The sequence below is a fragment of the Leptinotarsa decemlineata genome, unplaced genomic scaffold (assembly GCF_025532065.1).
Source record: "Leptinotarsa decemlineata unplaced genomic scaffold, Ldec_3_MD MMD2_tig00000010_RagTag_RagTag, whole genome shotgun sequence".
NCBI lineage: Eukaryota > Metazoa > Arthropoda > Insecta > Coleoptera > Chrysomelidae > Leptinotarsa > Leptinotarsa decemlineata.
Window position 1 is genome coordinate 2,836,275 of NW_027412538.1, and position 27,030 is coordinate 2,863,304.

At 35.2% G+C, this 27,030-nt stretch overlaps 1 protein-coding gene and 1 long non-coding RNA gene across 3 annotated transcripts in view; one reads left to right on the top strand and one right to left on the bottom strand.

The window, feature by feature from the left end:
• fus (epithelial splicing regulatory protein fusilli) overlaps positions 1 to 27,030 on the bottom strand; it is a 178,780-nt gene that overhangs the window by 82,785 nt on the left and 68,965 nt on the right. For both annotated transcript variants that reach the window (XM_074171264.1, XM_074171263.1), the window contains exons 2-3: positions 19,440 to 19,617; positions 9,004 to 9,198 (exon numbers count right to left, since the gene is read on the bottom strand). In XM_074171264.1, coding sequence (XP_074027365.1) covers positions 9,004 to 9,198; positions 19,440 to 19,617 — 373 coding nt within the window. The remainder of the gene's footprint in view (positions 1 to 9,003; positions 9,199 to 19,439; positions 19,618 to 27,030) is intronic.
• LOC141480796 (uncharacterized) lies at positions 20,070 to 21,426 on the top strand. Its single transcript, XR_012464566.1, has 2 exons — positions 20,070 to 20,763; positions 21,208 to 21,426. It is a non-coding gene; the product is annotated as an uncharacterized lncRNA (long non-coding RNA).

Sequence of the window (27,030 nt, forward strand, 5' to 3'; positions counted from 1 at the left end):
TGGCGATAAGCTAAGGAATTTTAAAATGCGAAAAGTATATACCTCTTATCAATGTAATGTACTTATCTGGTTACCTAGAATCAGGTATGAATTATTCTTTTGAGGTTTTTTTCTTGCATTGCAGTAACTAACCAACTAGATTACTACCAAACTCGTGGAAATATCAATCTTCTTGTGTTCGATTGATTACCTATTTATTTTGTAGAAATTTATATTGAACATAGGATAAAGAAAATAAGTTTTGTGTGATTTCTACCAAGTATTGAGAAATATTTAATAAACTGAAACCGGTCGTAACAAATAAAAAAGTTAGTAGAAATCAGATGAACGTTATTTTTTTATCCTATATATTTAATGTTATTATAAGTTGAACTTACAATAATTCATAAACGTCTACTTCAATGCAGTAATATTGAACAGTGACTTTCTTTGACTTGAATCAAACTTCATAAAACAGCTTTTGAAAAAAAAGATATTTATTTACTATGTATATTTAGTTTTTTTTTCAAGTTGCCATTTCATGAACAATTATGTGAAAATCACACAATGAAGATGTTTAATGATTTTGCGATAAGTACATCTGTTCTGGATATTTGAATACTTAATCAATGACATTGTTAATAATTAATACAATTGGATCATATTATATTATTATCAGTGCATTCAGCATATGTCTATTATTGAACCAAACATTTACAGCATCACAATGTCCCCTTCCTGAGGTAAAGTTATTTTATTGAAATGTTTTATTTATTATATGATTCCTTTATATTGATTTCAAATTAACGTGTACATGTAACATCTGGAAAATTATTGTCTATGAAATCAAGAAAACATTTTGTAACAGTTAGTTTGAAATGTAACTCATTTTTGAATTCCGCCTTATATTATCCTAAGAAAAATGGAACACTAGCATTATAACATGCCTCTTCTACAATCACTGCAAAAAACAAAACTTTCGTGTCTCAAATATCAAATTCATTGTAAAAAACTTTCCCCAAATTTTTTTAGCCAGCTTCAACATGTCATTTTCAAGTGTTGATACACCATTCACAATTACTTTTAATAAACATATATGTAAATTCATACACCATATATAAATGAATACCGTTCAACCAACATATTTTATTAAACTCCAAAATCATTGTTTTTAAGCTATATTTGGGTTTACAATGATTTGACCGTCATTAAAGAACAAACTATTGACCCATCTCTTATGTAGACTACTAATACATATCTTGGAGTGATAATTTGAATGGTTGGCAACCAATTGTCTAAAAGCATTGAATCTTTCTCAGTTACTTTTACTATTATAGTTGTTGAACAGAAATCTAAATATTGAGCATCAGTAAAACAAACTCGGTATTCGTTACAAGTTATGCTGACGATACAAATATTTTGATTTTTGAAGACAACATGGAGGCACTCCATAAAAATACTGAGGATATATATGTTAAAATCATATTGTGGGCTGAAAAGAACAATTTGAAACTCAACAAATCCTAAACTAACACCATATTGTTCAGCAGACGTGGTCAAAGGGATTCGAATGTGATACCTACTATATGAAAATAGTGGAAAATCAATTAATCCTGTAGAAACCGTAAATATGCTAGAAATTGTTCTAGATAAAAACTTAATATAGAATCAACATATTGATACGTTATGTAATAAACTGAATAAAAGCTGCTATTCTATTAGATTCATGTCAAATCACTGCAGCTCTAGTATACTCTTGACGTTGTACCATGCCAACTTCCATTCACACCTTCGATATGGCATTCTCAACTGGGGTATGAGTGCTTCTGTTAAAAGGATATAGCACCTCCAGAAATACGCAGTTAGGATAATAGCTAAGCTAGGGTACCGTGATTCATGTAGAGATGCTTTTAAACAGCTGAAAATTCTTACAGTTGCCAGCACCAACATACTAGAGGCTAGTGCATACATTTTCAAAAATAAATCCAATTTTCAGTCCTCTCTTCCAAATCATAACCACAATACTCGTTGGAAAGATCTAATCGTCCCAAACTTCTTTGTATGAAAAAAGCGTAGCGTATATTGGGTGTAAATTATACAATATGCTTCCGAATCATCCAAATATTAATGTGTTCAAAAGTTAGCTGAAAAAAATGCTACTTCAAAGGACTTGTTACACCATTCAAGAATTCACCAATCAACTAACCTGAGATCTTGAGCTTTAGCACATTTGGTTACAGTGTTTACTTTCAATACTTGAGAAATTGTGTGTTTATTATAATTTATTGGCTTTTTTATAGTATCTAACTAGTAACATTTATATTTTTATATTTATATGTTTCTTTTATTACTTATGGATGTTTATCACTGTTTGTGTTATTGTGTTGTTTATTTTATTTTGACTGACTTATAATATAGTTACATATTATTTGGACTTACTTTTATAATATGGCTACATGTACTTATTTACATTTATATGTTTTTACATTTACTTTTACTTTTATAATTGACATTTTCTTTGTTTATTGTGCATTGATGTCTGTCAACTGTACTATTCAACCGTTATTATTATTAAAGTAGCGACCCTCTCTGGCTCCGCACGGGTGTAATGCTGATACTAAATATAAATTCACCCACCGGAAATTTGAAGGCATGGAGAAACAGTGATGGACGCACCTTTTTCTCCCGCGGCTGGCGTCCCAGTGGGAATATTAAAAGATCCTTTCTTATTGCACATCTACAACATAAAACGAACCTACATACAAAATTTCAGCCTCCAAAAATATAGCGGTATAGAGAAACAGTAATAAAAAAGTAAGTTTAGTTTATGAACGCCTCTTTTTCCCCCGCAGCTGGCGCCCCATTTGGAATATTCAAAAATCCTTTCTTATTGCACATCAACAACATAAAACGAACCTACATACAAAATTTAACCCTCCGAACATATATCGATATGAGAAACAGTGATAAAAAAGTAACTTTATTTTATGAATGCGCCTTTTTTCCTCCCGGCTGGCGCCCCAGTAGAAATATTTAAAAATTCTTTCTTATTGCACGAATCTACATACAAAATTTCAGCCTCCGAAAACATAGCGGTATGGAGAAACAGTGATAGAAAGGTATTTTTCATATGTAAACGCAATTGGGGCGACCCACCGGGGTCGCCCCAATTGGAATATTTGCAAATCCTTTCTAAGACCTAAGAAGCACCTATATACCAAATTTTAGCTTCCTAGGACTCACCAATTCGGAGAAACATTTATAAGTATAGATTCATAACTACTTTGACGCAATGCTGGTTTCTGTTATCGAGAAAATGATGAAATTCCGAATGCCTTGCAGACTGAAAGAATGACTGACTATGTGAGTTAAAATTCTAGTTAGGAAATAAGATTACGGTTATTCCTTTCAACTCCAAACCACGCCTGGGTTACATGCGATAAAAAATATACATGGATTTTATATTTTGAATATTTATATTTATGAAATAATTGACCTCCTTTCAATTCAATGAACTGGTATCTCGAAATTGAAATTATTTTATGCAAAATCATGAATTGAATAGAACAAGAATCGAAGAAATCAAAGTATTCATAAAGCAAATATTTTTGTTTTCGAAGCTTCTTGATATTATTGTATAGTGAGCCGGACATGATTTTTCTTCTACAAGAATAGAAACAGCATAAATATGCTACAATATAATAAAATTATTACAAAATCCGTTGAAGGTAATGTTATAAAATAAATAAATTGAATCGAAGTAACCCTCAACTTTTCATTTTCAGATCTATGAAAGCCAAAATGTTTCTGAATAGTTCACTTATATTTTAAGCACAAATAACTAATAAATCTAATGAAACAAATTTATAAAAAACTTGCAACACAGCTGGAACATAGTAATAATCATGGTCAAGCTTAAAAAGGTCGGGAAGAAAGAAATAACTCATACAATCATTCACTTAAATTATGTAGGTGAGTACTAATAATTCAAATGATTTTTCAATCAATTTTTTTTTTAATTATTAGTATTGAATTTAAAAATATCTCATCACAAATCATGAGTTGAAAGTTACGACTCATCTTATACGAATATGATCGAGGACTTACCAAAGTAGTTTCTAGAATAATTGTGTTGGCTCTGTCTAACTTTTCATGAAGAACAATTCAAAGATAGTTGAACTGAACATCCGTCGCATAATAGAAATAATCCAAATTATGGAAGGGAACATTGCTTTGGGAAGGTAATATTTTTTCACAAATTTGTAATGAATGGTTCATATTATTTTTCTGAAGATTTAATCGTTTCCTAAATATAGGGTCTCTCATTAAGCACTTCCTATTGCAACAAATCTGAAGCCTTCCCTGACCGATATGTCGGCCAGCGAACAAACACATGACATCACCGCAAAAGGAATACAGTCGGCAACCGCCGGTTAAACTCTAGTTGAGTACCGAAACGACTATAGAATTATAGAACGATCGTTACCGATATATAAGGCCGGCTTCTCATCCCAAGAGGGCAGTAGAGTTCCGAAAGTGAATCGAGCGGTTAAACAAGGAATTCAAATAGTAGAAATAAATGAAACGTTAGTTGCTGAATGTTATGAATAAATTAGTTTGTGTTTAGTGAAATATTGTTGGAAATAAATTTATTTAACACAGGCTTTAAATTGTTAAACTATTTTTGAATTCAATTCAAATAAAACAAAGTGTGTGTGAGACATCATCAAGATTTTTCATTCGTTCGAAAGAACTATTGATGCCATTATGTGTGGAGTATGACATCTTTCAAATAACCGCCAAATAATAACTCTCTGGGTGGAGCGCATCCGAAACGTCCAATTTTCCATGACTCTGTCGCATAAATCAAGCTAAATTTGACCGATGACATGGGTTATGTTGGCTTTGAGAACCGCTGTGGTTTTTGGTTTATTCACATACACACCAGCGATTTAAGAAAACCCCACAAGGAAAAGTCTAACGGAGTCAAATTGCACGATGTCGGTGGTCAGTTCACATCACCTCCACGCGACATGACCATGACTCAAATCGCTCTTGCAGAATACCCCATGTGGCATGAGCTGTTGAAACCACATATCGTTGGTTTCCAGATCATCCAATTCAGGCTAACAAAGTTGGTAATCATCGACCTCTTTGACCAATAGTGCTCGCCGGTTGACAGTGATGGCCTGGCCAAAGTCGTTCTCAAAAGAAATATGGACCGGTGCCGCCGCCAGCCGAAAATCCACATCAAACAGTGACGTTCTCATGATGCATTGGACGCTCTTCGATCTCATGTGGATTAATATCGTCTTAAATTCGACAACTTTGTTTGTTAACGTACTCATTCATATAGAAATTGGCCCCATCGCTAAAGATGATTTTTTATGAAAATCATAGTCAGTTGTCAACTGCTCCAGAGCCAATTCTGCGAACACATGTATTTCATGTCAACCACCTTCAAACAATCGTTGTCTATGGTCGTTCACCTTTAATTCCTAGTCAGTTGAATTTTGTATGGGTGCAGGCCCAAGTCATGACGCAAAATTAGCCAAGTTGTGGTCTGCGACAAGCCGAGTTCTTGTGAGCGATGCGAAATCGACTGTCTCGGATTCTTCTGCACACTCTCACAGACAGCGGCGATGTCCATGACAACATGATGGCTGTTATCAATTATCAAAGTTCGGAAGTCCCGGATGGAAGATACGTTATTTGGTATGTTGGATTCCACATTACAGTGTTCTAAAATAATCACTATCATCATGAATATGGCAGATGAGATATTTTTTGAACCTCACGTATTGTTTATTTTTGCTGTTTATAAAACAGCAAACATATTTTTTCAATGTAACTTTCGGAGCCTAATTTCGTCTCCAGGGTAACAGCCAAATCAACAAATCTTTTCTAAGTGGATTGTGTGTTGTTGACATTTTCTAGTTATGCGACAGGGGGTTCTCAACTGAGTTTGAACAATATTTGATTACATTTTCTTAATAGCTGGGTATAAGTAGGTTCAATGTAAAGGTCTGGCTTGGAAAGTAGCTCTCCTGTGACCGCTCATCCACCCCCATAACTGCACCCACCAGCCAGAAGAAGCTCTCCTGATGCTCTAAGATAAACTGTATCCATTCAGGGCGGAATGAGCAGGTTTGTAATCGTACCTGTTAAAATATTCTGGGATATTCTTTGCGGCAGCCATAATGGCATACTAAAGAGATTCCAACTGATTGATCTGTATTGGTGTCGTATGCAAGATTCCCACATTCATGACCGCAGGAATCTTACCATTTGAGGACATCTGTAAATCAAATTTACGATACATTAGATTCAGCCATGTAGTGCTTTTTCGTCTCTGGTTTGGGTGAATTATCTCAAATTATAAGACAACTCATGTTGTTTGTACATTATTATAGTCGATCAACATTATTATAGTCGACCAAAGATCTAATGGGACTAAAAATCCTTATATCATCTGCATGCAGGGAGGACGGCTCAATCTGCAGATGGTTCATTTGACTATACTCAGATTTTTCTTCATCAATTGTTCTTGGTTAAGAGTTCTTCTCTCACTTTTTCAACACTTGCGAAGCCACCAGTACAATCTCTATCAATATGTATGACTGCATTTCGGTGTTAATTACACTAACATAAAGGTTTGTACTCCACTATGTTACATACATTCTTTTGAAGCTCGAGGACACTTTTCCGACGATTAGCCTCGCAGTGACTTTTTATTTCTTGTTGCCATAGTTTGCAGCATCACTCGATATTATTTTTTCTTTTTATTTTTGTCTCATTGACTTCAACAACTCGAAAAGTCTGCCTTCAGAACCACTTACACTCCTCTAACAATTTTTTTTCAAAAATTGTCACATTCATTGATAAATGTTACCAAAAAGATAACTTATAACTGTACAGTTATAACTAATACACTTTATTGTATGATTTTTCATTATAAAGGGTTTTACAATAAAGCAGTTTTTATAAAACTCTTTGTTTATCTTGGTTAGTTCTACCTATTTCTGATGCTATAAAAACGAGAAGAAACATTTTTTCTACAGGCAAACTTGCCTGATGACTAACCAAATGTATATCGTGATATTAAACACGAAAGTAGCTGTTTTTTTTTCAAGATTCTGTGAAGATAAATAAGGACAGTGAATGTTTAGAATTTCTATTCGAAATATTTATTTCATTGGATCTTCCCCTTCGTTAACCGTTTCTTCCATTTTCATCTAGATATCGATAGTGATTACAAAATTACTGTAATAGGTTTGGTCAATGAATGACCAATGAACAGCAAAAATGAATTGAAACAAGACTAATGCATATCAAACTCAGTGTCACTGTTTTTATTCGGGTTTGAGGGCTGTCGATTTTTGGAATTTCTTCCTGACGTTTCGCTGACGTTTCTGGAGTTCATCTCCGACAACTGGGTATTCTGACTGCGTAAAGCATATTCATGTTTATTCAGGTATGCTAATTCCTGTACCTAGGTTAGCTAAATTGTCAATAACATTCGTTAACCCCTTGACCCGTGTGTTTGTGGATCTCTATTGCCTCCTGTACCAGTAGGCTATGGTATCTTTGGTTGGGGCAATGAGTTTCATGTTTTCAAACATAATCCCGTGGTTTCTATCATTCAGTGCATGTTGTGCCATAGCCGGCTTGTCCGTTTGGCCTAGTCTGCAGTTTCTTTCACACTCCTAAATTCTTATTCTCATGGATCTTTTGGTGCTTCAGATGTATACCTTCCCATAAGTGCACGGTATGCGATATACCCTTGCTGTTGATAGGGGGTCTATTTTGTCTTCAGCCGATCTGAGGCTTTGTTGTATTTTCTTGGTGGGTTTGAAGACCGTTTCCCCCACCGTTCGAAAACCGATTTAATGTTGTGTTTTCCCAGGAATTTTCCAATTCTGTCTGTTGTGACCCTGGGGATATATGGAAGATTAGCACATGCAACCATCCGAGCCTCTTCCCTATTTTGAACCGTGGGACTCTTCATGGTTTCATGGCCTTGTTGATCTCGAGTACTCTGCATCCATTCGATCTCAAGGTCACTTGAAGATGTTCCAGTTCTAGTTCCTCATCTATATGCTCTGGTTCACATGTTCTTCGAGCCAGTTCAGTTAGAGTAGAGATGACTCCTCTCTTTTGACTAGGATGGTAGTTTGATAGTGCGTACAGGTACCTATCCGTGTGCTTTGGTACACTTTGTGGGTTAATCTAGCACCACATCGTTCGATGAGTACATCTAGGAATGCTATTCGCTGGTCCTGGCCAGTTTCCATGGTGAACTTGATGCTGGCTAGCCATTCGCGCAGGCGAAACGTCAGGAAGAAACTCCAAAAATCGACGGCCGAATAAAAATAGTGGCAGTGAAAACCACGGCCATGAAAGCCGTAACTATTTTGTCGCATATCAAACTGTTGTTAAAACATGGAGAATATGGAAGGTTTTGTCAGGATATGTCCGTCAGAAAGAATATGTAAAAAATTGGAATTAGGAAAAGAATTACAAAAAAGTACAATTACTTATCCTGAATTCCTATCATTCAATGATCATTATTTTTTCTAGATAAAACCCCAATAAAAAATTGACTCAATGCCGTTCAGTTATTATTAAACTGATGAAAGTAACACTAAGTTCTAATTGTTGAAAAACTGCAGAATTGTTATAGTTGAATGATTTTTGCTTTCCCTTCATCTATCTATTCGTACTTGATGAAACCCCACCGACTGCATTTCTGGTTAAGAAATGCAAGGACTTTGATAACGTAAATCAAACAATTAAATATTTACTTGTGATGCACTGTTTGAAACCTTTAGTGTAGTAATGCATATTACTGGAGTTTTTTCCCAACACCAAACCGTTATTTTAACACTTCGACACATTTTTCCATCATCAAGTGATCATCTTCAAGAGGAAGATTAATCTTTCTCTTGAAGATGATCACTTGGTGATCGAAACACGTGTCGAGGTGTTGAATATTATTTAAATATGTACTTGTTAAAAGGATACATTCTAACATGTCAGCAATCGATTGAGGCGTCTCTTCCACCCTTCCGGTGAATCTCGCCACTTCTTTCCTAAGGTCATGGAATATGTTATAGTACGAGGGCAGATCTATTTCTTTTCGGCAGGCTTCCGGATGAAGACATTGTCGTAGGGGAAGTTGTCCATCTGTCAAAAGCCGAAAGCTGGAATTGCGGGGATCTGAAAGCAAAAACATATTGAGAACTTTTTTTTATCAAACCATGGCAAGACATCTTGAGAGGAAATAATTCACGAATTTTCAGAGAACATTTCAGAAAATCAAACTGTCAGGCAGTAAAAAATGTGAGACAAAATAGTTTATCGGTGCATTCTCTTGAAGTCTGAGAACAGAAAAAAGTCGCTGGGATGCAGATATGGAGAATACGGTGGATTCGGAAGCAATTCCAAGCCTAATTCAGGCGATTTTGCCATCCTTTTCATTGATCTGTGACATGGTGCCTTGTCAGTTTTTCGCGATTTCGCGATTTCGTCCTTCAAACGCTTCAATAATGCTATGTAATGGTCGCCAAAATAATGGTACCATATCCGTGCCAGTCGACTATTGCGTCTTTGCACGCTTTGGAGTCATTTCACCAGGTGCAGTCCACTCAGATGACGATCGTTTTGATTCTGGTGTGAAATGCTGGAGCGAGCAATGTTTTATTCACTGTCACATATTGATGCATAAATTCGGGTTTTTGTGGCTATAAACACTGCTCAGAATCGTCAATTCGTTTGGCTTCAACAGTTTTTTTCCAAAAAGCAATTCTTCATCAACACACGAAATTCCTTTTTATCAATTTTCTTCAAACTAACGAAAGTTGCTTCACCTAAAATGTTTTATCCTCAAAGCATTTGATCGTATTAAAATACTCCCTACTTCTGGCAATACTGAAGTACCTTGGGTTTTGCCTCTAGCTTGGTCACTCTGCTTGGAAATTATCTACTCAATAACAAAAAATCTAATACCCTTAAAATAAATAATGGGGTCCCTCAAGGATTGATTTTAGGTCCACTTCTCAGTTCTCATACTGCCTTCAACACACTTCCATGCATTGTTACGCCGACGATACACAGTTGTATTTACAATTCGATGAAAATTCACTCAATATTCCGCTCGAACAAATGAGTCATGACCTGCACTCTCTGATAACTGAATCAAGTAAATATTGTCTCTCTGTAAACCATCTAAATCTTGTCATGCTTCTCGGTAGGCCAAATGCAAAAAATCGTTGAAGCGAATTGATTAACATTTCCATCGATGGGGTTCGATTACCAAAAAGTGACGTCACGAAAAATTTAGGTCTTTATCTCGATAATTTTCTGCGTTTCACTATACATGTTTCTCAGATTCTTTGGAAGGGTTATATGAATATAAAATTAGTATAATCGAGTAAAAATCTTTTGAACAAAAAAATATACAGGGTGTAACTAAATAAGTGTAAAACATTTAAGGAGGTGATTCCTCATCGAAAAAAAGATAGGATCTTTCATATAAAGAAATTTCATTAGAGCAACCTTTTTTCAGATACAGCCCCTTAAAGGGGGTACATAAAATTTGTATAACAATTTTTTACGCAAGCACTAAAAAAGTTACAATATTGAAATTAACCTGACGTTTTGTACTACCAAAAAGACATTTAGCCAGAAATTGATTTGGTTTACCCATGGTTGTATGGGGTGGAAAACACAACCCTTAAAATTTATTTCCAATGTAACTTTTTGTCTTATTATTTGTTTACCATTTAAAAATTCATGTCCGATAGCCTGTTCCATTCTAAACAAAAAATGACTCTTGGGTTTTTGCCCAAAATAAACCAGTTCGCAGCAAAAACTTTTTTACGAACAACTACAGAGATACATCGTCATAAATGCGAAAATACGAAACTAATCTATCTAGTAGGTCGCTATTAGCGATAGTGACAATTAAATTGGTATGATGCTGTCAGTTTGTGAATTTTCGAAATTGAATTAATATCAATTGTGTGTTGTTGTTCTGTTCTTAATTTGTTACTTTAATAATTCACTCGTTATTAAAATGGCATACACAAATGAAGAAATGGCTGATATACATTACGTTTACGGTCTGTCGCAGGGGAACGGGTTAGAAACTCCTAGAAGATATGCTGAAATGTATTCTCAATGGCAGCATCCTTCACATAGAATATTTGCTCGACTTCATCAACGATTACGAGAATATGGTTCATTCGACAAAAGAACGCAGGATTGTGGTCGCCATCGAGAAGTACGAACACCACAGCTTGAGGAAGCAGTACTTAATTTGATTGAAGAACAACCTACTACCAGTACTAGAAAGATTGCTTTCCAGCTGAATGTTGATCATATGACGGTATTTTCAATTTCAAAGGAACAACTCTTATACCCTTACCCTCTGCAACGAGTACAGGCACTGTTACCGCGAGACTTTCCGAACCGTATTGAATTTTGCAAATGGATGCTGGAAATGATTAGAAGAAATTGTGACCTTCTGATGACGATAGAATTCACAGACGAATGTAGTTTTTCTCGGGACAAGATTATTAATTTTCATAATTACCACATATGGGCTGATGAAAACCCTCACGCTATTGTCGAAAGTAACCATCAAGAACAGGTTTTCTCTTAACGTGTGGCTCGGAGTTATTGAGGATGATTTAATTGGGCCTCATTTTCTACCTCTTCGATTAAATGGTGAGGCATACGTTCAATTTTTAAGAGAAGTGCATCCAGTACTGCTGGAGAAAGTTCCTTTGGGCGTCAGAAGAGATATGTTTTTTATGCCTGATGGGGTGCCCGCCAATTTTAGTTAAGTAGCACGTCAGCATTTAACTGAAACATATGCAAATCAGTGGATAGGTCGAGGAGGACCACAGAATTGGCCCGCTCGATCCCCGGATCAGCATTTGGTTTATCGTACTCCTGTTCGCGATGTAGAGGACTTAAGAAACCGCATCATCGATGCGTGCAGGGTAATCAGAGAGACTTCAGGAATATTTGAGCGAATACGTGGCTCAATGCGCCGACGTCTAGACGCAAGCGTAATGTCTGAAGGCAGACATATTGAACATTTACTATGATTACTACATGCTGTATGTTTTGTTAATAATAAATTAGTTTCGTTCATTACAGTTTAATCGTTCAATGCAGGTACTAACTACAAAATAACAATAAATCCAGTTCGCATTTATGACGATGTATCTCTGTAGTTGTTCGTAAAATAATTTTTTGCTGCGAACTGGTTTATTTTGGGCAAAAAACCCAAAAGACATTTTTTTGTCTAGAATGAAACCTGCTATCGAAAATAAATTTTTAAATGGTAAACAAATAATAAGACAAAATGTTACTTCGGAAATAAAATTTAGGGGTTGCGTTTTCCACCCCTTACAACCATGGGGTAAACCAAATAAATCACTGGCTAAGTGTCTTTTTGGTAGTACAAAACGTCAGGTTAATTTCAATATTGTAACTTTTTCAGTGCTTGTGAAAAAAATTGTTATACAAATTTTATGTACCCCATTTAAGGGGATGTATCTTAACAACGGATGCTCCAATGAAGTTTCTTTATATAAAAGATCCTATCTTTTTCCGATGAGGAATCACCTCCTTAAATGTTTTACACTTTTTAGTTACACCCTGTATATTACTCTGCGACGCACTGGTAATATCTCATGCCAACTATGCTGATACTGTTTATGGACTCTTGAAATCTGACAGGTAGAGACTTCAAAAACTGCAGAATTCGTGCATAAGACTCATTACAGGCGTAAGAAGTGGCTGAACATGGCTGAACATGGGTGGGTGAACATGGATGCTAGGCGCACACTGCATTCTGCCACTTTATTCCATAAGGTCATATCCACTGGGAAACCTGCCTACCTATTCACGAAACTGTCCTTTAGAACCTATATACATAATCTAAATTGGAGATTTAAACATCTTTTGACTGCACCTAAACATAAAACTTCTCTTTTTCGAGGATCTTTTTCTTATAACATTGCACGCTTATATAATCGGCTACCCTATGAATTGAACTCTCTACCACCACTTAGTTGCTGAAGAGATTTATGCTACAATCTGGTTCTCTTCTTTTATAACATTGACCAGTTGACACCTATACATAATATGTTTTTACCATAAATAAGTAGAAATCATCAAATTTATCATTATGTTTGTGTCATTTTTTGCCGCTCTTTTTTGCTTTTCTGTGTTTTCATTCTGCTTTTCTCCCTTCTTTTCTTTTTTTTTTCTTCTATTTTTCTTCAAGTTCGATTGCAAATATAAGTTATCTATTTATGGTTGAATGGAAGAGCAATTTCTGCCTTGATGTATCATGTGCAGACGTTGAATTCTGCTATTTGTTAGGTTAGATTAATATTTCTTGTACTGAGTAACCTTTCAATAAAAGCATTTATTATTATTGAACTAATAGTCCGACAGCTATGAAATTTGTACATGTACCTTTCGAATATTAGGGTTAACTATTTTATAAAAATCATATGGATTAGATACTAGTAGTGTCGCCTGTCTGTTAGTCTGCGTACTTTTCAGCTCACCTAGTATCAACCAATACCCCAAAACTTTTTCGTTGCTTACTGTTCACATGAATGCAATGCTCGACAGATATTTTATCTGAGATAATTAACCCATATCGAAGACCAACATTTCAAAGATCGATATTCCTAATATCGCCCTATCGGCCGTTGTTTCTTTTCGTCGTGCAATACATATGCTGGGATGATTACTGGAACCAAGTCAATATTCATTTTAGATAATCTAGATTTGATTTGGTTCGAGGGCTTATCAACTTTTTATCTAGAATAAATAAACTGTCAAATAATATGGTATGTTGCGTATCGAAGGTAATTGATTTCCCTACATTTCAAAAACATTGTTTGACGATGAAGACACAAATTTATGGAATAATAAAATCGAAACTTTTAGGAATGTTGATAATGAGCCCCTAAAAATGATAGCTACAACAAAAGACTTTGATTCATCAAATACTGGGAATGAAAAAAAACAAACTGATTTTGTAGCGTTACTGTTAATGACAATAAATTAGGTTTATCCAATTTTTTCTGTAGGCACCAATAGAAAATGTCTTCAGCGAAGTTTTTTCTGGAGTTAGTAATATTTATAATGCAAAACGTAGCAGCCTTACTCCTTAGAGAACAGAAAGCTTATAATTGTATCGTCACAACTATACTAAAATATCAGTATTGATTATTAATAATATATATTGTGGTCAGACGGTAGCGCAGCGGGTTGATCAGCAAGAGTGATTAATTCTTCTCAATCAATTAACTAGTATGTGAACGTTGGTTCCATTCCAACTGTAGTACGATCAATATTTACTGTGCATCGAACGATCCGTTCAAGGAATCTCACGTTAAAAGGTAAGACCTCATTAATCCTTAGCTCGCACACGTTTCTAATTTCTAAGGTTGTTGTTCGTTAAAGGATGATAATAGCTGGTTATCAAAAAAGAAACATTTTGAACACAGAATTGAAACATATATCTGTATTTGAATTATATTATCTTTCATATATAAACAATCTTTAGAATAACCTGTTCGGGAAATATGAAATAGTAGGTACATTGAAAATTTTGAGACTATGCTGTCAAAATTTATTTTCGATATTATACAGTGCATTTCTTAAATGCCCCCCCCTTTCAATTTTTGGCGACTGGGCGCCATCTGGGAAAAAGAATTAAATGAAAAGGGGGTCTTGTGACACATCATTTTGAAGCTCCTGACGAATACTTCACAACCCTAGAATATGAAGTCAATATCTTCACATACTACAAAATGGCGGAACATTTAATAATTTTCTGAAGACAAACACTTTATTATCGATATTTCTAGAAATACTCCTTTTTATCTGCCATATGGCAATTCCAACAACCCGATAAGGTTTCTTAAGTTATTTTTTGTTTATAAAAAAGTCAAAGAAGGTCAGTACGACAATGACAATCATTGTTCACATAGAATATTCTCATTTGGTTTTCGGTTTTACTAGTAGAAAGGTACCACGTCAATTCTCGTCCATTGGAAGAAAAAAATTGAAGCGATTTTTATTTACGGTGCGACGCTCAACTTTCACGAGACCGAAAGGATTTTCAATGAAGGTTTTCCGAATCGTCCTATCTGTAGAAAATATTTGAGGGAACTTGTATCCTAATTCACAACTACCGGTAGTATACATAACAAAAAGCCCCCAGGTCATCCAACATTTCCGGAAGAACAGCAAGTACAAATAATTGGTGAGATGGTAGTGAATTGCCATTATTGAAGTGACACCAAACCTCACGTTTTCCGGGAAACACATACCCAATATCCAGAAAAAAATAACGTTTGGGCAGGAATATTGGGAAACTATATTGTAGGACTTCTATTTATTGATCAAAATTCAACAGGGGAACTGTATTTGAATATGCTGGTAACTACTGTTGGCCCTCTCTTCACTGAAATCGTAGAAGCGAATCCTAATGAATTCGATATGGATATTGTATTCTAACAAGATGGAGCACCACCAAATTCCTCCAGACAAGTAAGAAACTATTTGGATACTAGTTTTCCCGGTCGTTGAATTGGCCGTCGAGGTCCTACAAAATGACCAGCCCGCTCGCCAGATTTGACTTTTTTCATGGGGCTATTTGAAGCAAAAGCTGTACGAAACTGAATCTTCTTCAATGGATATACAGCAAAGAATAATAAATATTCGTAGAGATATTGACATTACTATGTTCGAAAATGTTCGGCGGGAAATATCGGATAGGCTGTTCATATGTCAAGAATTTCAAGGTAACCATTTGGAGCATCTCCTGAACTGACCTCAAGCTTATTACCTCATATTATGTAGTTAAATGTCAATGTATTCAGGCAATTATTGAAAGTTCCGGCATTTTGTAGTAGTTGAAGATATTGACATTATATTCGCCCAGTCGCCATCTTGAAAGTTTCATTTGTCAATTTCACTTCAAAATAAAGTATTCATGCATTAATTTCACTATCCCAAATTTCAATTTTTTGAGTTGACCTGTTCAAAAAATAAAAGAAGGGGGGGACATCAAAGAAATGCACTGTATATCAACGACGACACATCACAATAGAAAACAATTTTGAGGAAAACGTTCCATGACAGATGAAATGAAGATATCAAATAGCATTCCGATAAAAATACAAAAAAAAACCAATTCAGGAATCTTTGTCATGAAATCGTAGCATAAAAGCAAAGCTACGAACTGGTAACAAATCAAAATAATTGGATCCAAAACAAGCACTTTTTATAAAGACCAGAAATACAATACTCTTCTCGACGCGAGTGAAGTAAATATAAAACTAAAAATAAGTTCAGACAAAGAAAGAGCATGGTTGATCGTGGAAGAGATTTATTTTTGTTATGATAATTAAAAGAAAAGAAAAAATAGAAAAAATATTATTCCATTAGTAGTTTACTGCAAAAGCCAATAATTGAATCGATATCAATATCTTTGTTTTATATCAAATTAACTGAATAAAGATGAACATAAATGTATGTGAATGGTGAGATGCGGCCTACTTTTAAGCTATTTTTCATCTACTTTTTGAAACGATTTTCATTTTGTATATTTCGTATAATACCGTCTTTATCATCTTCTAATACATTCAAATCAAATTAATCATGTACAGTTCATTTATTATAAGAAGACAAAAGGCGAAGTTCAATTTACATGATGACAAGTCATCATTCAATTGCTCTTCCACTTAACCTCAAAAATGTCGCCTAGTACGCAAAAAAATAAACAAAAAGAATTTTTAAATATCTTAAAATATTATGACTATTTATAGATTTGTAATAGGTAGGTAGCTATTGGGTCATTAATAGTTTGAAGATAATAAGAATCGTTTGAAATTGATATTAAAATGATTGAAGTCATCTCGTTTCTTGGCTCGGGAATGTCATTATAAATTGCACAGATCTGGTAGCTGAAACTCTTTATACTATTTGAAAAATCAAAGCATATCCAAGAATCTAAATATCCGTATGATTTTTGTGTTATAATTTCAAATATTGTCTTATGCCGGGTATGCTGTGTATGTGCTATTTCTTCCTATTTGTTTCTATTCTTATATTGTGATTTAGATTTGTCTTTGTTTTTGTTTTTTACAAATCCTTCTCCACCCTGTTATTACATATTGCTAGTGAGATTGAACCAGCGAGCATCAGGCCGTTTTCAGTTGGGCCAAGTTTATAATCTTTTGAGTTATTTGAATTTGAAAATGATCGACCTCAATTTCTTCAGGAGGATTTCAGAGACGTCTATCAACTTCTATTCCTGAATAGGGAATGTGGTCTGTCTCGCCATTATCTATGCTTCTGCCTTTTGAATTACCAATTTATTTATTTATTTATTCAAAGGCAAAGCCAATTTACAAAAACATATTCAACAAAATGTAAGGAACTACAAAGTATTTTTGAATGCTCATGTCTGATGTCTACATTACAACTTTACAAAACATTTAGCAAAGTGTGAAATACAAAATATTAATAAATCCTTATGTCTAGTGACTACATCACTTAAAGATAAAACAATTCTGGTACTTACAAGAAAAAAGATGTAACAAGGCTGTACTTACAAAGAAAATGGTAAGGTGAAGAAAAGCTTCGAAAACGCTATAGCCTTTTCAATAGATTTTTTTAGGACCTGAAGTGATACATTGAACAGATCTAAGTTATTATGATATTGATTTCCCAGCTTCAGAATACGAGGAATCGGACTGTTCAAAGCATAATTGGTATGTAAAAAATGTATATGAAAGATATCAGGATATTTCGTATCTTTTTGTTTGATATGAAAAGTTATTAGTTGAAATAGTTCTGGGCTATTTATTAATTCAAGTTCATAGAAATTCTCCTATCTTCCAATTAATTTATATTTAACTTGGTTAAGAGTTGGTTAAGAATTTCTTTTGAACATTCTCAATCAAATCGAAATTTACATTATAGTACCTACGGGTCCCATATTACCAAACAATATTCAGGAATGGATTTTATGAAAGACTGAAAAATCAGTAGAAATTTTCAACACAAAACCTAGCATTTTGAGACTTTTTGCCACAATTTCTGACACTTGAAGATTAAAATTAATTTCGCTATCAAATTTAACTCCCAAATTGCGAATAAATGTTTCTCTTTCAAGAGCTATATTATTCAATGTATATTCAAAGAATATTGGACTTCTAATTTTAGCGAACGTAATGATTTGACACTTATCAATGTTTACCTCTAACACAATATTTCTACACCACATGGAAAAGACTTCGAAATCTTTTTGAACTAATTTAGCATCTTTCCGGTAAGTAATTGCTTGATAAAGTTTGAGATCATCAACAAACATAAGAAATTCTGAATATTTGAAAACAAACTCTACGTCCGATATAAACAAGTTGAACAGCAGTGGGCCCATATGGGATCCCTGCGATAACCCTGATGAAACCTGAATGGGCGTAGATGTTGTATCTCCGTATTTTACAGACAGAGTTCTACCAGTTAAGAATCTATTGATTATTTGCAAAACATTCCCGCCTATACCAATCGCTTGAATTTTAGATATAAGTAGGCCGTGGTTGACTCTATTGAAGACTTTGGAAAAGTCGGCATAGACAGGGTCAACCTGTAGCCTCCTCTTAAGATTTTCAGTTGAGTAGTTTGTGAGAGCAAGGTTGGTACAAGTGGATTTACCTTCTGAGAAACCTTGTTGTTGGAAGTTGAGTAAAGACTTACAGTCCCAGGAAAGTTTCTTTGCAAGAATAAAATCAAACATCTTAGCCATCTCTGACTGATTACAAACTGGTACATGATTCCTGATATTTTTCTTATCTCCTAGTGTATGTATTGGTTTCAGGAAGCTATGTTTCCAATAATCTCGAAAGGAAGATGGAACTGGGGAATAGAACTATTATTACAACCGAAAAGTATATATTCCTTTTTCTCGAAATTCATTGTTGAATTTATTCATGAATAAAACATTTTTCAGAGTGAAAAATACATTAAATTTCGGCAGGGACTCATCAGAATGAACTAGAAAGTCATCATTTCAATTTTTATTTTATTTTTCAGAGTGGTGACAATACCCAAGAAAAGGTTAATAAAATACTAGGATAATAGTCTAAACCAGATGATATCCATAATAATAATAATAATATAAGTAAATACATAAATCTAATAAGTAAGCATAAGTGACGTGGAAATGGATGCCGACAGATCGAACAGAGAAGTAAAGTCAGAATCGCAGAAGATTATCCATATAATAATGGTAAGCGAAAACTAGATTCTAAATAAGAAACATCAGAACAAGAAACATTATAGGACGATAAATATTATATTCCAAAAAATATATAGGGCCATTTAGGACAAAGTGTATACATACCACATACCTATATGTAAATTATTGCAGTAAACGTCGAATTCCATCAAGGCATCTTCGATTTGCCTTCCGGTGGACTTGATGATTTCGTCTGTCAACACTGATTCCGCTGTCAGTTGTTCCGACAGGATATTTTCGTTTACGTCAGCCACCTGGGGTCGTATTGGATACTGCTGGACACCCACAACCTGAAAAAAGAATTGTTTAGTGCTATAGTACAATCCAATACTGAATATAAAGTATTTTTAACATAAATTAAAAATTTTAAAAAAATATTCAATCGAGTTATCCTCGTATTTGATGACATTCGTATAAGGAAACTTCAGGTAGATGTTCAGTTTGTTCAATATTCATAAGAGAGAATATGGTTGGTACACCTGACAAGTCATATGTCTATGGTTCATCCAGGATAGATCTTAAGGTATGGCAGTTTCTAACAACATATGCAGGCTTTGTTAGCAAGGACAACGATCTCTATGCACCGAAATAATAAGTCAATACGAGTATACTATGATTTCAAAAAAGTGGGATTCAGTCTCCAGTGATTCAGTGATTCATAGTTCACTAATTTCGCACAGGCACCGCTCTTAGAGCGCCTTAAGGATGTTCCTGTAAGTGATTGAATGATTATACAGTTTGTTCAAGCCCCACTTGCTATTGTCCAACCCGTGTTAGAAATCACACGTTAAAAGGTAGCATCTCGTTAATCCTTAGCTCGCATAAGTTTCGACTTCTGAGGGTTGTCGTTCGTAGGGATGCGACAGGTGGTTAACGAAAAAACAGACTTTACAAATTCATTAATTTTTTTAATTCCTTATTTAAATACAGTTTGATGAATATCTTCTTAAGGGTACTTGATCCAAAGCATTTTTCTCAATTCAGATGAAGTTCAAATTAACAATTTTAACAACAATATTAATTTCCTGATAACTTGATGTTTTGAAAAAAAAACATTCTCAGTGTTAGTAATGCTTCCAGGTCTGCATAAGATTATGAAAATGCAATAGTGCGAAGTGAATTTTTTATTTGTGTAAAATTTTCGGGAATCATATTTGTACAAATGAGATACACCCACTCTCTCAACTTGTAGTGATATTGCTGATTCTTAATGGAATTTTGTAACTTGCCGCAGTGTAAGTGGAAACAATTGACCAAAAGAAGTTCCTCAAAACAAGTATTTTTTTTTCTTACAGATATCTCAGGATTATGAAAGAAATTATGGCGTGAAGCCATATTAAATCTGAATTCATGAAAATGTTCTAAAAAATCCTTCAATCGATACAGTGGCAAAAGTGGTTGAAATGTTTTGAAATACCTTGAGAACCAAAGCACAGGTGATCTATTTAGATGTAGACGTTGTACAGAGAGATCATCAAACATCTATATTTTCAAACGTTAATTGTGTTAACTGTTAAGTATACAACGGTTCTTGTTATAAATATCGGAAGTCTCAGATGTCGCGAACGTGGCATTAACCTTCATCTGAGAGAAAGAGAGATTTATTGACTAGTAACAGCCTCCATGTCTTGAACAAAGCCCCGGAAATAACACTCTAACAAAAGTCAAAATAAGTATGATAACTATATGGAGGAGATATACATGCGTGTTGAGAATATAAATATTGCAAAAAAAATTATAAAATTTTATACGTATTCAATTTCTATAATTGGTCCGAATAATTTTAAAATTATTCTTTATCCAATTAAGAGTTCATAATTTTCATATCAAGAAATTCATAGAACTTTTTCTGAAGGTTGTATCTCTTTTCTCCATTCTAGGCTTATTGGATCCTGTCGAATACGAAATTCATGAAGTATTTAGAGCAACGGTCAGCAACAGGCGGACCGCGGTCCATTTGCGGACCGCGAAAGGTCGAACCTCGGACCACCAAATATTGTAATGTGTTGTATATCAAGTATACATTGATACGTAGATGAGGTATACTATACATTTATTAATTGAAATAATATTTTTATTAATAAAAAACTGTCTCAAGATCGTCGGTGTAGTTTCTCACATTAATTTTAGGACCTGTGTTTTATGTTTAAGAATTTAATTTGAAATCAAAATAATAAATTAGGTAGCACTTAATTATCATCAGTTATTTTTATCTGAACCTCGTTAAAATTTTCTCACAGTTTCCGGACCTTATCTAAAACTACTTGCCGACCCCTGATATAGAGGATCAAGGGTAGACGTCAAAAAAAACATTTGCAAGTAATGGAGAAACTTCATAACCTACATTGAAATGCGAAATGGATGAATAAGCAGAATACTCAGATTACCTGAAGGAACAATTTGTTAAGGCCATTATCCTCTTTACTACACACTAGGTTTATGGATTGAAACCTATCAGAAAACAACCACTCCCCTGGCTAATACCACGAAGGCATTGAATCATATCCGACGGGTGTTAGTATAGGATTCTTCACAGAAGCATTTTCTGCATATGCTGTTAGCGATACAACTGTCGGCACCGATTTTAAATTATTGGAACGGGTACACTTGCAGATCGGTTTCGTGCTATTTGCCTCTCGTCGGTGCAAGGTAGGGTCCATCATCAACACGAAATCGATGATTTCCTATAATTGAAAATGAAATCCTTTCAGAGATCATATCTCGAACAAAACTGAAGCGAACGACAAACAACATATCTGTCATCGCCCACTCTGCCTGTAGACGAGGTACTTACCAACGGCATAATATCCAAATGTCCCAAATTCTCGTATGAGGAAATAAATTTCACCAATAATACGTGAGCATACTTGAAGACTGGCTTCAAATCAAATTATCTAACGGAACAATTATTTCAGTCTAGTATTCCATTACCTACACAGTAGGTTTATGGATGAAAAGATTTGACTTTTGATTATAGGAAAGTATCGACTTCGTGTTAATGTAGAACATTATTTTGCACTGTCGAGAAACCAAATAGCCCGAAACCGGTCCACAAGTATGCCCGTTACAATAATTGAAAATCGATTCCAGCAGTTGTATCGCCAACAGCATATGCAGGAATAACTTCAGTGAAGAATCCTGCACTGACACCTGTCGGATATAATCCAACGCCCTTCGTGGTATTAGCCAGGGAAGTGGTTATTCTCTGATAGGTGACAGTCCTTAAACTCACTGTGTATAAAAGGGAAGACTAGCCTGAACGAATTGTTCCTTCAGATAATTTGATTTGAAGCCAGTCTCCAAGTATGCCCACTTACTATAGATGACAGGCAGAATACTATCAATTTTACAAGATTTTATTTAACTTGCATTGTAAACGTATGTTAGTTCGGGTAAAATCTTGCAACAGAACTCTGTAGCAGTTATCCTTAACTGATTGAACTGAAATTTTGCATACATGTGTAGTTTGGATGAAGCCATTCTACATCCAACATGGTGGACCAAACAAGATGTCCAACTAGTTTTTTATGCACTCCATGAATTGAGTATCAATTGAAAGGATTTATGACAAGAATACGACCAATAACATGGCGTCACTACAAAAGCAATATGGCGAACTGCTCAAGATGGCGAACTAGTATTTTTATGCACTCCTATGTATTAGTTTGAAAATGTCCTTGTAGTATGAAACTGCAATAACGTTAGTTACGAATATAAGTGGTATAAAAACTTAGGAAGTTTTATTTCTCAGTTTTCATGATGATCTCCTACTACGTAGTAACATCTACATCCATCAATTCACTCCTATGATTTCATCAAATGAAAGAGTTTGCGGACTAGTTTTTTATGCACCTCCATGATAGGAATATCAAATAAAAGGGTTAACTGAAAAAAAAACAATAACATAACCTCACTCTAACATGGTGATCTGCCGAAGATGACGGACTAGTTTTTTAATAATTCTCTTGATACGGGTATTAAATGAGACGGTCACTCTAAATCCAATATGACGAGCTCCCAAAGATGGTGAACTATGGTTTTAATGAACCACTATGATATCTATCGTAATAATATCAAATGAAACGGTTCAAAAAAAAATCTGCAGAAAACAAGATGGCAGCTATACCAATTTCATAGAGTTATGGCTCAAACAAGATTAAAGATAGTTTGCTGGTGCTCAAATAAGTGTTGTATGGACTGACCACGTAACAAACATGCATTAAATGAAATGAATAGACAGAGTTGTAGTTTTAAATGAGTTCTCTCTCGAAACAATCACTTTATATTATATAGGATCTTCCAACAGGCACTTCCGAACTTTGACAATTGAAGAACCTACATCTGTCAAATTAGTTGTCATTTATTCAGTAGGTTTTGCCAAATCATCATGGAACGATATATCATTCAACAACACGTGAAAATAATAAAACTGTTCCATCAAAATGGGTGTTCTGTTCGGGTAACGTAGCGCGAGCTTCGCCCATTTTACGGTCGCCATAATCATCCTACCGCAATGTGGTAGATAAATTTGAATCCACTGATTCAGTAAACGATCGACCGACGCCTGTACGTTGAAGAAACGCAATATCTACCGAAATTATCGCCGCTGTCACCATCTTCAAGGATGAGGCCCATTTCTGGATAAATGGGTAAGTGAACAAACAAAATTGTCAAATTTGGAACGAAACCAATCCACATGAGATCCAAGAGCGTCTAATGCATCCCGAAGAAGTCACTTTTTGCTGTAGATTTTGGTCTGGCAGCGTCATCAGTCCATCTTTCTTTGAGAACGACGTTGGCCACGCTGTCGCTGTCAACGGCGAGCACTGTAGGTCGATGATTCCCAACTTCTTTCGGCCTGAATTGGATGATCTGGACACCAACGACTTGTGGTTTCAACAGCCACATATGCCACACAGCTCATGCCACATTGGATATTCTGAACAAGTTATTTGAGGGCAGGGTCATCCTATGTAGTTAGGTTAGGTCCAAAGTGAGTGGGTCTATTCAACCCTCCATCGGTATGAATGGCTCACGCCTATTGATACTCGACCAAATAAACCCAGCTTCTTAACGAAGCCGATTAGTTTGTATGATGTATGGTCTTTCAGGTCAAATGGTGAGAGTACGGATCTGCCGAACTATAAACCTGATTCGTTCCCCAGCGGGACAGGCACAAAGTATATGCTCTGCTGTTTCATCGTTAATGAAGTAGTCGGATAGTCAAGGTGCCAGGTTCCCACCTTGATACCCGCGACAACCTTCCCATATGAGGGTTTTTGCACATCAGCTACACTTGACGATGCCTTAGATTCAACAGTGCAGGGATTTTTTGCCTATGGTTTTGGTAAATCATTACTTGAGCTAGATATTTGCTAACCTGCTCATGGAGGTTTGTTCCTTCACCTGAGACAGATTCTGCATACGCCGCTCAAGAATTTGGTGCAAGGCGGTTTGTATCCCGCTCTTGAGGAGACGACTCTGTCGTTTCCTGGCTGCACCACCAAACCTTTTTTTTTAAGTTCAGTTATTGGATCAGGAGTTGGAGAGTTGAGAAGCTCTCGCTCCTGGTCTAAATTTAGAGGGGGGTCAGTTGGAGTTGTAAGCTCGACATCCATCTCCTCTATAGACTCAGCGTCAGAAAAAAATTTGAAGGTTACTCTGTCCATAAAAGTCACACGAGTAGCTAGGGAAAGAAGGTCAATCACGGCAGAGCCCTGGATTACCGTGACAAAGCGATGCTACGACGAGAGGGCGCCCGGTATCTCGAAGGTTCCGTAGGGACAGCTGATAGGCTCAGTGTCATTCATGCCATCGTTGGGATGCCATTTTGTTAGGGAATAACAGAACCACAAGTGATTCTATCATTTTCGTATCCAGCGGGGCTACGTGGGAGCAGGCATCTCATGGCCGGTTTGCTCATCCCCCACATCCCAAGTCAATGCACTCGCCAAAAACAGCATGTACAGTGGTTCAGGCAGTGAAAGATGAACAAGGACATCGAACCCCCCTCATCCTACGTGGACGTGATGTGAACTGTCCACCGAGAGCGGTTCTCAAAGCTAATATCACCCAAATCATCTGTCAAATTCAGCCTGAAAAGAACCAATAAGAGGATAAATAAATCTCCCTAACCGGTATGCAAGTGACTATTCCCAATTTCAGAGAGAATCTGCCGCTGGACATCGAGGATCATCTGTAAACATTTTCTCTGCGGAATAATGCTTCGCGGATGTAAGACAATATCAGTCACGGTATTAATCTGGCAGGCATTCACCAAATCCTACCTGTAGAGAGCTGACGGAGATGAATATTTCGAATATTACTGAAAATTTTCATTTTCTTTAAAATATTGTCCCAATACATATTGGAATTGTCTCTGCTCAAAGATGGCTTCGAGTATACATAAAAATCGTTTGCATGCGTTTCAAATGCAGGCGTCGTCAGTTTTCTCGGTAAATAACAAACGCTCAAGATTACTTTTTTCCTTAAAGCATTTACTCTGTTATTTGATAACTAATTATTGTGTTATCATCCTTTGATAAAAAATACAGTAATTACTGCCGTTTCACCTATTTATAAAGGTCCAAGGTTGGTCAAATGACGCTAGAACACACTTTTTGTAGGTTCAATTAGTGTGAAACAAGTTTCATGATATGCATAATTTTTCAAAGTTACTCAATGCAAATAGCTATTTATTTTTTATAATTGAAAATGAAAGACGTTTTATATAATTATTAGTGTGATAATTAAGTCATAAAACGGTCTTTGGTCAAGGAGGACACGACTTTGTTAATTTCCTAGGCGTAATGTAGACGTTTTCGTGTGGAGTTCACTGGAGGAAATTGTGGAATCAACATGTTCTGAACAAAGATTCAGTTTGATCAAAGACATTATGAAACAATCCATACTTCACTTGCAAAATATAGAAAGTGAAGGAAATTTTGAGTTTATGAATCACTACAAAATTTCCACAGTATGTTTCTCGTACGCTACGAATATTTATATTAGTTTTCGAATATTTCTAACATTTTTCATTAGTTTATATTACAGTTTCACCGATTTGAGTTTTTGCCACTGTTTTTTTTTTTTCGTTTGAACGGAAATGTAGTGACTTGTTTGGTTTCCCTAGATCAAAAAACCGAGCATTGAACAGTTAATAGTCCATGGAAGTTGAATTTCATCATTACCTTCATTCCGAAATATGAAAAGTTCAAGATTAGAAAAAAACACAACAAATAGATTTATAAATAATTTCAATTTATCGCATTTTTTGAGAGATGCATGCGATATACAAGCCAGGTTTTCAAGCATAGAACTTTGAAAACTTTTAAATAACTTCAAAGAACATTTGTCAATAGTAATTATGAATGGTCTCCAATTAGCCTATTTCAAGAAGCTTGAAAGCTATATTTTAAAAACAAATAAGACAGAAAGAGAAAAACAATTCACAATTCTATATATTTTTGAACATTTCACATGTCAGATTTGAAGTTACTACATTTTTCTGTGAGGTAAAAATAAATTTCAATTCGCATTTTTACTTTCACAAACTTCAGTAGTTGTTCAATAGGCGGCACTCATTCTTAAATCTCATAAACGTAATAGGTATATATGAAATATAGAATCTCACTCTAATTTTACAGAATACAATGAATAGAATCCATCTTCACTATAAAAGTTTGTGGAGATCAAATCTTTTA